Source organism: Poecilia reticulata, linkage group LG3, assembly GCF_000633615.1.
Source record: "Poecilia reticulata strain Guanapo linkage group LG3, Guppy_female_1.0+MT, whole genome shotgun sequence".
Taxonomy (NCBI): Eukaryota; Metazoa; Chordata; class Actinopteri; order Cyprinodontiformes; family Poeciliidae; genus Poecilia; species Poecilia reticulata.
Genome location: NC_024333.1, coordinates 32,703,302 through 32,718,731, shown reverse-complemented (window position 1 = coordinate 32,718,731; position 15,430 = coordinate 32,703,302). Strand labels below are relative to the sequence as shown.

General features: G+C 39.1%; 1 protein-coding gene across 1 annotated transcript in view; it reads left to right on the top strand.

Annotated features, from left to right (window-relative positions):
- crtc3 (CREB regulated transcription coactivator 3) overlaps positions 1 to 15,430 on the top strand; it is a 44,465-nt gene that overhangs the window by 10,703 nt on the left and 18,332 nt on the right. Inside the window, exons 4-5 of the mRNA XM_017304040.1 lie at positions 1,616 to 1,677; positions 13,658 to 13,720. Coding sequence (XP_017159529.1) covers positions 1,616 to 1,677; positions 13,658 to 13,720 — 125 coding nt within the window. The remainder of the gene's footprint in view (positions 1 to 1,615; positions 1,678 to 13,657; positions 13,721 to 15,430) is intronic.

The following is a 15,430-nucleotide window of genomic DNA, read 5'->3' as shown; positions in this document are numbered from 1 at the left end:
CTGTTTAGTTTTTGACCCGAAACGGTACTAACCATTTTAATTGAATTTATCCAACATGTTATCTTGACAGCTGAACCTAATGAGGATTCTGCTTCCAAACACGATGATGATGATGATGATGATGATGATGATGATCACTTACTAATGTTACGAGTGTAGTGAGTGTTTCGAATCAAATCATCTTGAGCCGCCTTGAGCAGTTTTCTTTAGGGAAAACTGCACAAAAGCAATTAATCCTCAGCGGCAGTTTAATGAACTGACCTGTTTTATTATTTGATCCTTCTTATGTCTTTGTTTACTTTGATTTAATTTCAAACACGGGGCTGCAAAAACACAAAGTCTTAAGTATTTTTGTTTAGTTTCTACTGCAAATATCTTAGCACGCTTGAATTAGGACAAACCTCCTGGTTTCATTTTTATATTCGCTGAGTTTTGCTAACTTTGTCTAATTGACCACGATAAGGTTTCAGTCAGAAAGCACTCAGGACTGATGTAGATTTTAAAGTGTTTACGATGCATTCTGGGTACAGAATAAACATAATTTTGCTGCGTAAACAATCTGCACCCACTTCAAAATAAGAACGTGAATATAAACTTCTAACTAGCTGAACAGTCGGTCACCAAAACTTCAACAAGTTTATAAACAGCCCAGCAGAGGGAGTTAACTGCGCTAAACGTTTTTAGCATTAGCTAAAGCGCTAAATGAAGAATTAGCTCTGCGATTAGCGAAGTGCGCCCCCCACTGGGATTTTGGTCGCATTTTCCTGCTGCGTGAAAGTATCTTTAGTGAAAAATAACGCTTCTGAAGTTGCCTGTTTATTTATATTTTAACACTAATGTGATATTTTACGTTGAAATCGTCAACCCCTACCAGCCAGAGATGATCAAGCTGAGAATAGATTCAGTAAATATCAAATTGTTGATGGCCTGCTGAACTCTTTTAGTTCTTCCTTTGCATTTTAATGTTTTTTTGTGTTTCAGTTATCGCCACCTACTGTTGGGCAGTGATATTTCTTCTTATTTTATTGTAATTACGCCTGTCTCCTCTTGCTTAAGGAGTCCTGCTGCAGTTTCTCAGACTGCTCTCTCTGATAGATACGTATTAAAAAAGTGAAACCCAGGAACATTAGAGAGGTGCTTGAATTATCCTTGTCTGTGTTTGGAGAAAGCTCAGCAGTGGTGTTAGTCCTCTCCACTTTGTGTTTGTATGTGCTTGAGTGGCTTATCTCATGTTTTGTGTTGCATGTGATGAGTGGCAACAGACCTGCAGGCTTTGAAAATCTTCCTCCCTGCTGATTAAACTTTAAGTACAGGTTTTTGAAGAGTTGCTGGCTTGTTTTTTTTGTGGTTTCTGCTTCTGGTGAAAGTTTTTCCCGCGTAAATCAGCTTTTCCCGCGTATATCAGGCTCTGTGATGGCAAGATGAAACATGTTCTGCTCTACTACACACAGTGAGAAACTGCTCAGGGATTTAGACGTTTTTTCAGATAATCATCTTGTTTTTTTAATAGCTGTTGAACTGGGAAACTCCATTGCTCAGTTTGCACCACATTAAGGCTCTTTTTCCTGCCATCACTTCTGTTTTTATGTTGATCTTTTCCTTGACATAACCCTACATGGAGAGCTCACCATATGGAGCCGTGTACCTGTCGCCGCCGCCAGACAACAGCTGGAGAAGGTGAGACCAGCCTTATGGTTTCTGTTTATTCTGCTTCCTCTCACGGGGACGCCACAGTCTTTCCTCTCTGTTCTGATCCAAACGCCAGAATTTTCCCTATCAAACCCGGATCACAGATGTGAATGAGAGGGGAAGCTCTGAGTTGAATGGTGGAGCTGCTGGGATTTCAGCTCAACTGTTTAAAGTGTTAGAATTCTGCGTGAGCCGCATGGAGGCTGAAAGTGTTTGACAGGTAGCCTTTTCCTGTAAAGGTCATGCCCAACAGCAGATTTTCCACTGTTAGGGTTTGTTGTGCTGTCACTGAAAATCTCCGAACTCATGCAGCACAATGTGAGACGCAAGGTTTTCTTTTCTCCAACCACTTCTGGTCGTGCCCACACAGAACAGCAGCGTATTGGTCGGCAGCTTTCTCTCAGTGTTTACAAGGGAGTGAATTATGGGGCTGAGATAAAAAGCCATGCCAGGCTCCTCCCCGCTCGCTCGCTCGCTTGCTTTGTCTCCGCTCTTGCGTTTAGTATGCTGCCTTGGCCGGCTGCCAATCACCCTGCCTCGTCTTCTTCCACGACCCGGACGCTGGCCAAACTCGGCGCTGAGCGCGCTGTGGCAGCCTGTGCTGTGGAAGCGAACGAGGCCTACACCCTCTCATTGTTGACGACACAGAACAGGTTGGCTGACAAATGTCTTTACGGAGCAACCCGACGTCGTCAGCGCTCTCAGGCTGGGTGGGATTCTCCGACAGACATGTGGCACCAAGCACTGGGAGCGGACTCTTCACTTAAAACAACTTTACTCATGAATACAAAGGAAAACGAAGTATGCTTAGACGATTAATCACAATTAATCGATTTGTGAAATAATCGTCAACTAATTTAGTAATCGATTAATCGACTTAAAAAAAAGACCATTTGGTGAAAGAAACAACATAGTTGGAGCAAGATTTAACCCAAAACTGTAAAGAAATATTAAGAATTTGCATTTAGGATAAAAATACCTTTATCTGTAAATAGATTTTAGCTTCTCCTGGTTCAGATTTACTAAAGGAATCCTTCGTTATCGCATTTTAGTCAATAATATGTTTATTTTCATATTTAAAAAAGGAATTTAATTATTTGTTGTTTTTAATGTATTTCTAATATTGTATAAAAAAAGGCTTACGTGGTTAAATGAAAAATCTGCGCAATGTGCCATTTCTTTTACTGAATAGTCGATTAATTGATTAGTAAAATAATTGTTTGTTGCTTCCCGACTCTACAGTAATTAATCATTTTATGAAGCGGTCCAGAAGACCGTTTGCTCATGATCTCTAAACAAAACTTAACAGTTAGTTATTCTCAAAACAGTTTTAGATTTTAAATAATGAAATATATTTACAAAATGGGACCTCCAGAATGAGCAGAACAATTAAAATAATTTTATTAATGTACAATAAATGGTTGATAACATTCACATTGATAATCAATCAAATTTGCATCTAATTGCTTCTGTAAACATCCGATGGAAAACGGAGAAAAATATCTGTTTTCATAGAACACATTCAGCGTTCTTGGCTGTCGATTCTTCATGATTTATTTATTTGCATGCCTCTTCTGTTAGCTGTGGTTTGCAGGAAAACTACACTTAGTGTAAAAACATGCCAGTTATTATCACCTAACATGAATAATTTCAAACTTTAGATCACTCTGAGCTCTGAGATCAACTTTTTCACAACAATTTAGAGGAAATTTCTGCAACTCTTGTAAGAATGTTGAAGAAAATACTAAAAGATGAAATCATTACAATGATTTTAGGGTTAAGAATATGGTTTAATAGTGATAAAGAAACTGTTATTATGACAAAACAGAGTATATATTTTGGCATAAGGATGCACTGATGCACAATTTGGGCCAATATCCAACACTAGTAGGGTGCACCAATTGATAATCAATAAGAATGCTGATAATGTTGTGAAATGAGATTCCTATGAATGACCATTCAGCTCCAAGAATACTGATACTAAACCTTAAAAAAGCCACTTTGCCCTTAGTTGTGATCCAGATGTGTAATTTTGCATTGAAAGTGATTCAGCCTTTTTTAATGGAGTTAAAAAAATCAGCAATTTTAACTATAAAAATTGCAGACATCAAAATTCTGTAATTTGTAATTGACAAAAAATAACAAACAATGGAAGGCATGCAGGAACTTCTGGTTCTCTAAAAGCCAGTCTTGGCCAGACAAAATACTCGGCAAACTTACACGACCTCCAAGGAATGTTCAGTTTGAAGTCGGAGAGACACGATGAGGCTTAAAGCCGCTGGACTGAGCAAAGCTTTACATTCAAAACTGAACATAAAGCACTGAGGAAAAAAGAGCACGAAACCATTCTGTTCTCACATGTAGGGCCAAATTACAACAAATTACCAACAGTAGTGCTGTTTTACAGACTCTCATGTCATATAAATTAAGTTTAATTAATTTACTTCCAATAAAATCCAGTCATTTAAGTTGAATCAACAACAAAAAACACATACAGTCTGATTCAATAGTTTTGTATACGACTCATCGTCATAGTACTATGATAATGAAATCATAATGTTGTATAATATCATCGATCTCAGCAAGCTCTGCTATTTCCACCTTGTGTGCAAACAAGCATGTGGCGACAGTAGAAAGGAACTGGAATTGACCTCTACCAACAAACAGAGGGAAAAAATCCAACTTTACGTTGGGAAGCTGAATTCCCAGCTCGAGTTTTAAAAATGACTGACATCAGCAATTAATTAAGCGATTAATCAGTTTCTTAATCTAGAAATACATTCATCTCATTTAAAGATGAGACGGTTCCTTTTGTTTGTTTTAATCACAACACTGGATCACAGAATCAAACCTATGTTATGTTTTTAATGGAAATTTATGATTCAGACTGTTGCTACCAATTTTTACATTCGTTTGAGCTTTAACCCACCAATCCCAGTTTTAATTCAACAATTAAATCTCATAAAGATTCACTGTTTAGGAAAAGACTGTCTGCAGTTTCTTTGACAGATGAGGCCATTTGGAATCGAGCAGGAAATGAAGTTGTGATGTGTTTTTGATGCATCTGGCTGATGTAATCACCCCTAACTAAAAAGTTATTTTCGCTAACTTTAGGGCGCTAATCATAAACCTTAGTTCCGATAACGCATTAAACCGACATGGTATTTAGTGGAATCTAATGCCAATGTATTAAAATAAATTGGCGCATTAGAATTTATCTGGAAAAATTAATTTCGGGGACATTAAGTGCACTAAAAGTTTTTATCATTAATCAAAAAAAAAATTAGCTCTGCTACTAGCACATTAGGAGATTAGAGGAAGTGTTCTCTGTGCTGCAGGTGATGAATGAAAACAGCTGATTGTTTAGAACATCAGCCAAAAACAGAACAGGCCTGATAGGATACTTGCTTTATCGCCTATTATCTGCTGTTTTACTCTTTATAAATGCATATTCCTAAAAAGGTTTTAGATTCTTGCTTCAACACACACAAAACGCCCAACAAATAAAAACAAAATATGTATATTGCCTGTAAATTTGCAAACTTAATGTTCAGAATCTGACCTCACTGCATGAGACCCATTCATTCAGCAGTACTAAAGATTGTTTAAGTTGTAACTGCCATATTTCTTTTCAAGTATGATTATTGCATCTTTTCCATCTCTTCCAAACATGCATCGCTGTCATGTTGCTGCAGGCCATATTGAGCCTCCTGCTCCAACCTGCAGCAGATTGCTGTCACAGCATGCATCAGGGAGAAACTTCCTCCGTAGCTGTGGAGTTTGGCCCACATCGCCTGTGAAAACACAGGGACACACAGGAGGGCCTCAGGGGCACTTCAACTGGCCCAGTCCAAACATGCAAGATACTTTTACGAGCCTGAAGAGCAACCAGATTTTAGGAAATCTACCGTCAAAAGTCGCCTGCAAAAACCTTTAACTGCACCACTTCTCGGCCTGAAAACCAGGGACACACCAATCCACGTTTTTCACTTCTGATACAGATACCTGAGGCTTAGTATCGTCCAGTGCAGAAAAACAGTGCTGAGATGACTTTACAAAAACAGACATATGCTATGTACTGAATTACAAATGAGGCTGCACAGTGGCGCAGTTGGTAGAGCTGTTGCCTTGCAGCAAGAAGGTTCTGGGTTCGATTCCCGGCCTGGGGTCTTTCTGCATGGAGTTTGCATGTTCTCCCTGTGCATGGTGGGTTTTCTCCGGGTACTCCGGTTTCCTCCCACAGTCCAAAAACATGACTGTCAGGTTAATTGGCCTCTCCAAATTGCCCCTAGGTGTGAGTGTGTGTGTGTGCATGGTTGTGTGTCCTGTGTGTCTCTGTGTTGCCCTGCGACAGACTGGCGACCTGTCCAGGGTGACCCCGCCTCTCGCCCGAAACGTTAGCTGGAGATGGGCAGCAGCACCCCTCCCGACCCCACTGAGGGACAAGGGTGCAAGAAAATGGATGGATGGATGGATGAATTACAAATGTATTTGAGAACTCTGCACCAGTACGGGACATTTAAATACACCAACAGCTTCACAAGCTTGGTCAAATCTTTAAAAACAACTCAACTTCAATTTGTTCAGACAGCTGATGTAAAATAAACAATAAAGAAACCGAAACTGACAAAAATAATAGATTGACTACTTTGGTGAAACATGTGAAAGATAAACTGCAACCAGCCTTACAAATGGTTCAGAAAGAGCAATTAGGAATCATAAAAAATTATGTAAAATAAATGATAAAGTATGATGTTACTCACAGCACAAACCATAGAGCTAGACTGAACAGATCCGCCCTCATGGATTCACCGATCTGCAATTTTTTTCAATACATAGTTCTCATGTGACGTTACACTTCGTGAACTTCCGTGAATGGCAGTTGCTATGACAACAACAAGCAAACCTCAAGCTTAGAACCAGCCCTCGCTTCATTCCTAACTTATAAACAATAAGTTTAAGTACGTTTCAAATGACACTCAGTTACAATTTGAGTTCTCTGTCCACCTATGTGTAATACTAAGATAAATATCAGATATTTACTGTAGCACTTACTGCTGAACTAGCAAAAGTAGCTTAGCAAATGTAGCTTTTATTTGCTAGCTAAGATTTGCGAGCTATTGTCACACTGACAGCACCATGTCATTTACCCAGAGTGCATTGCCTACATGACCCTGCCAATCACCAGAACCTTGTTGTTCATCTTGTTTGTACGTCTTGTACAAAGTCGTTGAAACGTTGAATTTGTGCTTTTATGGATTTCAGGACTGAAGCTCCTCCATGGTGTACGCCCTCTTCGTGTTCACCAAGTGGTGAACTGAGTCGTAGTATGAGATCAGAGGCAGCTTGTCCACATTGTCTGACATGTTTTTATTCTACGTCTCATACGGGTCGATCCTGACAGCAGCCATTTTGTTTCTGTATCATTTTCTCACACATTAGTTAAGAGTGTCAACATGTTTTTTGTTGGTCTGGAAGCAATGGGGGCACTATGCATTCCATTTGCCTACCAAGATGGCGCGAATCACTTCTGGTTCAGACTTATGGGAACCAATTAGTATCAGATCTTTGCATCTCAGCCTGAAATCCGATGTTTTCATTGCTCCATGTTCCTGTTTCGTATCAGAATGAAGACGCAGCTCAGCGTTGTAGAGGAAACAAAGAATCTGTTTGTGTTTACTAATTATCATCAGAGCAAATTCTCCTCCATCACTGGGAGGAATACAGGAGTATGTCGAGAGTACAAAAAGCCCCTCGTATCCAAACATCGTCCATGTGAAGTGTTTTGGCTGTGAGGGCAGATTCCCCGCTTGTCCATCTCCTGGGAGAGAGAGGGGCGGTAAGTGTTTACAACTCCAGCTACATCTGCGCTTCATTACCGTTAGTCAGCTGTGGACGAGAGCCTCAGAGCAGCTTTAACTCTTTCACTGCTGCAAACATCTGCACTGCCAGTCGCAACAGGAGCAACAGGAAGCAGGAGACATGTGGCGTGTGTGTTTTAGGAAGGCTGACAGATATTTAGAGACTTGTTGATCAGTGTTTCTTCAGGAAAACGTCTGATGAGTTGGAAACGTAAAGGTGATGCAATCAGGAGCCAATTGTGAGAGAAAAGGAGTCAGGTGATTAAATGCCCCCCGCTGACCTCTGATTAACAAGCCTGGGTTACAAAACAAACCAACAAAGAGCCTTGAAAATCTACAAACTGTGGCAGGATAGTACATTATACAACCGCCCCTCCCCCACTTATTGATGCTTCTGTTACAGATTTCCAATTTATGTTTCCAGTTCAGTGCTTTTGAAGCCGGGTTGTAATGAGAATGGTTAAAAAGTCATTATTTTACCTGTACAGGAAAACCCACTGATGAAATGTTTTTATTTTTTTTACTTAAATTAGAACTGGTGATCAATCGGTTTTATTGATTCATTGAATTTTTGGTTTATGAAGATAAAATTTTTGGAAAATCTGGATTTTTTTTTTTTTTTTTTTTACCAGTTCACTCCTTAGTTTTCTGTAGTTCATCAGCGCGCAGAAGGCGGCCATCTTGTTTGACAAGCGTGTTTTACAGCTTCATTTATTTGGACTTTGAATTCAGATCAACTCTCAGACTGAATATTAGCACCAGGCTAAGATTTTTTTTTTTTCATGACAAGAATACAGTCGTAATATTAAGAGAATCAAAACACTTACACAAAAAAATAAAACATTAAAATGAGGAATGTTGAGCATCTTGTGAAGTGTCGCTTTTAGAGATAAGGAAATACTTTTAACACATTAGTATCGAATCATTATCATTAGCAGGACTTTGAAACAACTGAATCTATTTTGAGGAAAACGACAAAGTCATGTTTGATTTGATAGCTATAGAAACTTTTTTCGCATTAAAACAACAACTTTTTCTGGCAAACTGCATCTTTCCTCTGCTAATATTACAATTACTGTCTGGTAATTAAAGCTTTCTTGTGGCTCTGATGCTGTGTTATGCAGCTTTCAGACAAGATGGTTGAAATAAAAGCCACTTTTTGAAAATATTTTCTGGCATTTGTAAATTCTTTTGTCAGAAAAAAAATGATTAGAATTGGAACTGGTTTGAAAACATCTTTCAGCTTCAGTTACTTTGTTACATCTATATGTGTAGCTGCTGTTTGTTTCACTGAAAGCTGATGACTTGAACCGGGAGGTTTTTTTTTAGAAGAGTCTTTACCATCAGCGTCACTATGACAACAGACACATTTTGCTAACAGTGTGCTACTTGAGGAAACGCTGAACTGTCCCTTTAAGAGCAGAGTCCTGAAGCTTTCTAGGGTCCGTTCCACRAAGGCCGAAAAGCAGCAGGTCGGTTCGTAGAGATGGTGGAAAGCAGGGGAACAGAGTGGTTCACACAGCCTTTATCCGCGCGGCGACCGGCGCTCTGCTCGGCAGACTTGATCTCCTCTCCGGAGTTCCTGAGCATGTCTTTATTTTTAGCCGGAACATGGAGGATCGGGCCCGTTTGGGGGTTTAAAGCTCTAACGGGAGTCTTGAGACTTCAGACCTGAACGCAGTTCTGCATCTGCTTGAGGGTCAGCGGCTGGGCCCGGTCCCACGCCCTCCCCTGGTCCGCTCACCCATCTTTGGCCTGCTGCTGGTGCACCAGCCTCTCTGGGGATGAAATCACTGTTTCCCTGGAGAACCCAGAAACGGAGCGGCCTTCCAGCAGAGCCATCTGAAACTTTTCCATCGCGGCCTCTTGGGGAGACGCTGTGCTGCAGTTTTTAGCTGCTGCTTTATCTCATTTGTGAACAGATTATTCTTAAGCAAAAGCCAAAAAAGAAGTCTTAACCTTTCAAATCAGGAACTCCATGTGTCTTCATTCATTAAAAAAAACAAAACAAAGTGTGTCAAACTCGAGGCCCGGGGGCCAAATACGGACCCCAATACTTCTTATGTGGTCTCCAAACTCCAGAGCAGTAATGTCCAAACTTTTTGTCTCACAATTTTAGTTTTAAAAACTAAAACTACCAAAATGTTTTCATTGTTTTACCTACTCAACAATTAACATGAGCTCTTTTAATTAAACAAATAATCAGATTTCTTTGTATGAATTGGATCATAGATCCAAAACTTGAAATGTTTTTTCCTTGTTTGCTTATTATTTTGGGCTTAATGGAAGAAAAAACTAAACAACAAAAAAATAGTCCAGGGGCCTCACATATTTAGCTTTCAACAGATGTGCGTCTAAATATTATTTTGTCTATCAAATCAAATCAGTTTTTATCTGTATTCTGCCAAATTACATTAATGTGAAAAAAGTTAAATGTTATCTAACTCTAAGAATTACTAATTGAATGCAGAGACGCCCATTTATTTGGTTTTATTGATACATTGAGCCACTGCAGGCCCTTTGAGTGGATTCCGGGTCTTGATGTGGCCCCCGGTGAACCGTATAGAAAGTGGTTGATGTAAATCAAGACGGCTCCTTTGTGTGATTTGCTGTCAAGCTGGGAGTGTCGCATCTACTCTGCATTCCTTAACCTGCGTCATATATCTAAATATAAGCATGGAGCGTGCTGCCTACAGTGGCGACCATCCCTTAGCCAGGTAATTTGACACACACAGAGGGTTTTGTATTTTGCCTGCTTTGTTTTTCAACTGCTCAGCAAATGTCAGCGAGCAAAAACCCCAGCAGACGCTGGGAGAGGCGTCCTCTTCACAGCGAGGTATCCCCGACCTCCAGACCTCTGCAGGTTTACTCGCAGCATCCCCGCGGTAAATCCAAAGCTAATGGTTGTCATAGTGACGATTGTAAAGACTCTTCTTTAAAAAAAAAAAACGAAATTCCCGCTTCAAGTGCATCAGTCAACGCTTGGCTTAACGGCCACAGATGAGCTTTAGTGGGAAACGAGTAGCAGCTACAGATTTAGATGCAACAAAGTGGCTGCAACTAAATGTAAAATAGGGTTTAAATCAGTGTTTTTCAACCACTGTTCCGCGGCACACTAGTGTGCCGTGAGTGATCGTCAGGTGTGCCGTGGAAATTATTCAATTTCACTACGGTACCGTATTTTCCGGACTATAAGCTGCTACTTTTTTCCTAAACTTTGAACCATGCGGATTGTAGCCCGCTGTGGCTTTGCTGTATATTTTTCTTCAACCACCAGGGGGCTCTCTAGCAGGAAGTGAATCATTAGAAGTCAAAATTGTAAATCAAAGAAGAACGGCTAATTTTCATTTAGAACAAGCACATGCTAGCAGCAGGCACGACGGAGAAATGTTTTCAAACTCGTATCATACAGCTTTTAAGTTGAGGGCTGTCGATCTGGCACTACAGGAGGGAAATAGAGCCGCTGCGTTTAAGCTCGGTGTGAACGAAACCATGGTTCGGCTTTGGAGACGGAGTGCTGCGTCCTTAATATTTGCAGCAGATTTATTAGGACGCAGCCCTCTGCTGGGTCCTTATGGAAAACCGGAAGCAGCTTCCAGTTTTTTTTGTTTTTTTTGTTTTGTGTTTTTTTTAATTAAGGTGCTAGTATGGTGCGCTCTATAGTCCGAAAAATACGGTAATTGGTTTTAAAAGATTTTTTGAAAATGAATTATCTGCAAATAATGCCATCTTCGAGTGTCTGCTGTAGCAGTGACTAGCGGCGTAATCATGTAATTTTCTTACCACTAGATGGCAGTAGGTACAGAGCATTTTACATTACAATAAGAGAATTAGTGATGCATGAATGTTACAGGTAGCGGTGAGAGCATCGTATCTAGCAAGACTGTGATGACAGTGATGGAAAAGACAGTGAAGCTCAGCAGTAGTTGGAAAGAACATGAGTCCATTTCCCACAACATGTCTGTGTGAAGTGAGCTTCTCCAGCCTGGTTACTATAAAAACTAAAACCAGAGAGACTGAGAGATGTTGAGGAAGAGCTTTGTCTTTCTTCAATTTCTGCCAGGAAATCAGCTGTTTTCATCCAAACATGCTCAGGTTTCACACCAGGTGGGTAAAATACACAGATATTGACATTTTGTACATGTAACTCTTCATATTGTAGCTGAATATGAAGTGAAATGTTTCCCAAATATTATTGCTTCTTTCAGAATAAGAATTATTTTCTGTATTCTGGCTATAAGAATGCTTGTGGATTAGTTTGTAAAACACTTTGACGTTTTCTACAACTTCTTTAAATTTAACACCACAGTGTTGTGGCTGTTCAGGTGTATTTTTGAAGTGGATATGTTCAGTGCAATTTGAAATAAGAAATGTAAAATGTGATAAATAAATTTTTGTGTTTATTTGATTCCTATTCAAGAGACTTTGATAAGAATGACTATATATAGGCGGCTACAGAGTATCTTTGTTTCCATTTTTAGTTGGTGGCGTGCCTCGCGATTTTTTCAATTAAAACAGTGTACCTTGACTCAAAAATGGTTGAAAAACACTGGTTTAAATGACATTAACATTGGTGTCATGCAGGGATGCACCGATCCACATTTTTCACCTCCAATACAGATATCTGAGGTTCAGCATCGGCTGATGCAGAAAAACACTGGAAAATTGACTTAAAACTAGGAGGGCACTGATTGTTTTAGTTTTCTTTTAAAGATCTGTAGTCATAGATTGGACAGGAAACTACAATTGTTGCACCCTGTTTTTATTAAACATAAATGAACTGAATTACAAATTAATTTGATAATTCTGCACCGTTACATCACACTTAAATACACCAACAGCTTTAAACATGTAAAAACAACTTTCATTTGTTCAGTCAGTGCAATTAGCCGAACAACAACGTAAAATAAGCAATAAATAAAATGAAACTGACAAAAACAAACTTCAAATGGCTCCGAAAGTGAAATGAGAAATTCTAAATATAATGTAAAATAAATGATGAAGCATGGCGTTACTTGGAGCATAAAGCGCAGAATTAAAATGATTAGATCCACCCACATTGTCACCGCTACCCAATCTAGATATTATTAATAATATCGCCCCAGTTTTACCTGTCAGATCAACACTGATATGTTTCAGATCATGAAACTAATGTTTGCCTGAAACGGAGAGAACATGAAGCATGAATCAGTTTTCAAAAAGTAATCAGACTTCATAAAGTAACTATGATTAAACTGGTCTGACTTATGGAACCTGATCTTTTGAAGTAGTCCAAAAGATCTCATCGACTCTTTCCTTATTTAAGTCTACCATGAAAATCTAGATTTTCTAATTGTTGTTTCAGTTCCTTATCAGGAATGTTTGAGTTCTGATCCAAACTGGGACCAGTGCCTGTTTAGCGCCAGTTTTGTTTCCACTTTCACTGCACCAAAAATGGGTTTTCTCCCACCAGAAATAAACAACATTTATTGATGCAGCAGTAAAGAAATCCCTTCATCAGGATCTGCAGGTTGTTGGAGAATGACGGCCGATCAAAACGTTTGCTCTGGGTTACTGGCTAAACTACAAAAACAGACRAAATAAACGGAAATGTTTTCTGATACAGGAAGTTTTAAATTATTCACGAGGTTGTAGCATTTTGTATAAATTATGTAATAAACTAACAAGCAATAGTCAAGGTTACAAAACGGTTTATTTATGGGTAAAAACATGAATTTATTGGTTGAAACAACAACAACAAAAAATCAGCTTTTAGCCTACATAAAGGTTCCTTCTGAAGTATTTTCTTGAGCTCCTGCTCTGCCTCCAGCGTTCACCACACTGACCCCATCAGGTCGGGGCGATTTGATACTTAGGAGCTTTGTGTGTTTAGTCGTCCAGCTAGAAAATGGAGCCCAGGCGGCCGTTGCTCTCATTTGGCCTCCATGACGGTTTTTCTTCACTCCTGTGAATTGTCTCGTTTTCCCCCTGAAATGAAACGGATGTGCTGAGTGTTTTCCAGGGTTTTTCTTCTGTCAGCTTTCTGTCCAACATGTCCTAATTCCTAGCAGGGCTCTCCTCTTTCAGCCAGTAATCATGTCTGTCCTGGTTTTCCTCTGTCTTCGAAGGGAACAGCAGCCATGGACTGAGGAAAAACGGCCGGGGTTTAGATTAATATCACAGCTCAACAGGTGACCCTTGACCCCCTCCGTCCCTCCTCCAATCTCTCTCTTTTCCTCAGTTTATCTTTATCGCTTTGTCCCTCGCTCGCAGAGACCAACAGTTCTCCTGTTTCTGTAATGTTCTTGGTTTGTCTCTCTTGTAAATCTCCATCTGATTTTTATCATCTCAGTAATCCTCTCTTCTTCTTTGGTGAACTAATGTAAACATCCACAGTCTGAGTGTAGTGGATGGATTTATTTTCCCTCTTTTTACAGCATTTCATTCAGCCTTTTAATCTGTTCTTTCTGAAACAATAATCATTTTTCTCTTACTAACCAAGCGTTAGGACTCTTGGCCCATGCAGCTTAACAAAATGGCTCCTACTTAATATTTTCTTCCCTTCAGCAATTTGACTTCTTAATTCAATTGCATTCATTGTTTTTGGCTTTGTTTAAGAATAAAAGCTAATAATTATTCAGTTTGTGTAGAGAATACATATAAATTACGTTTTAAGTCTTATTTTTGTGAATATTATGTGATGTTTTTGTTGTAGTGCTACTATAAAATTTAACTACTTTTTGTGCACAAGTGTGAACATTTCCACAAAACCGCAGATAAAAAAAGATACGTTCAGATATAGATTGGAATATATCTGTGAATTATTCAAAACTTTAGAATTTCTTTTGATTTATTATGTAATGTAATGCTAAATAAAACCCACCTGTTTGTAGTCGATGGTGTAAATGGAAGACCTTTATTTAGATTAGTGATTAAAACGACATTAAAGAAAGATGTTGCATGTTTGAGAGGAGCGACACGTGCAGCTTTCTGATTATTAACTAATACTAGAATGTATAAAATACGACTCAGGAATAATTTCCTTCATCTCAACAAAGTGAGATGAGATTTTCCAAAATCCATCAAAAATTAAAATCCATTAATGTGTTCACATGTTTGAACCTTTAACAGACACAAGTACAGAGGTAAAGATTTCAGGTTCATCTTGTCTGACTTACTTCACCGTATCTGGACAATAATGCCTATTGGCCCGGTTCACACAAACATGGAGACGCTTTGAGAAGCTGCAAATGGATTGTTGGTGAGGAAAAAGGAGGGATACGCTTACGCATGTCTCTATGTTTCAGTTAAATTTTAAAAATAATCTGAAGAAAAAGTAAATTCTGTCAAAGAAATGAGTTACATCTGTTTTTAAAACAAATTTAGCCTGGGACTCCTTTAGCCGTGCAGCAAATCTTCTTCTTTTGACTCCTGACCTTAAACAGCAGTGAGGATGGTAATCCCAGAGATCGTCCATCCGTCCGTTCATCCGTCCGTCCGTCCGTCCGTCCATAGACATCGTAATCCATTTTATTTATAGTTTCAGTTTTGTGTGGTTTTATTTCTGTTTTATTTATTGTTCTTGGTTTTATTTAGGATATTTAAAATGTCTTCCAGTTCCAGTGTTAAGAGTTCTTTACAAAGTTAAAGTTTATTGGTCTTTGAGAGGATGAACTGACGTCATTATCAAATGGAAGTGGTCACAAAACAACATTACCATTTATCCAACAATCATCCAGCCGTATTTATTATCATGACAACAGGTTTAGTTGTTACCAGTTAATCTGCTGGTTGTAAAGTCTGAACCATCTCTCCCTGCTTTCTAAACACCTGGCAACGAGCTAAATGGCAACAATTTCTTTACTTTACACAAAAAAGTTCTCAACTGTTGGTTATTTTAT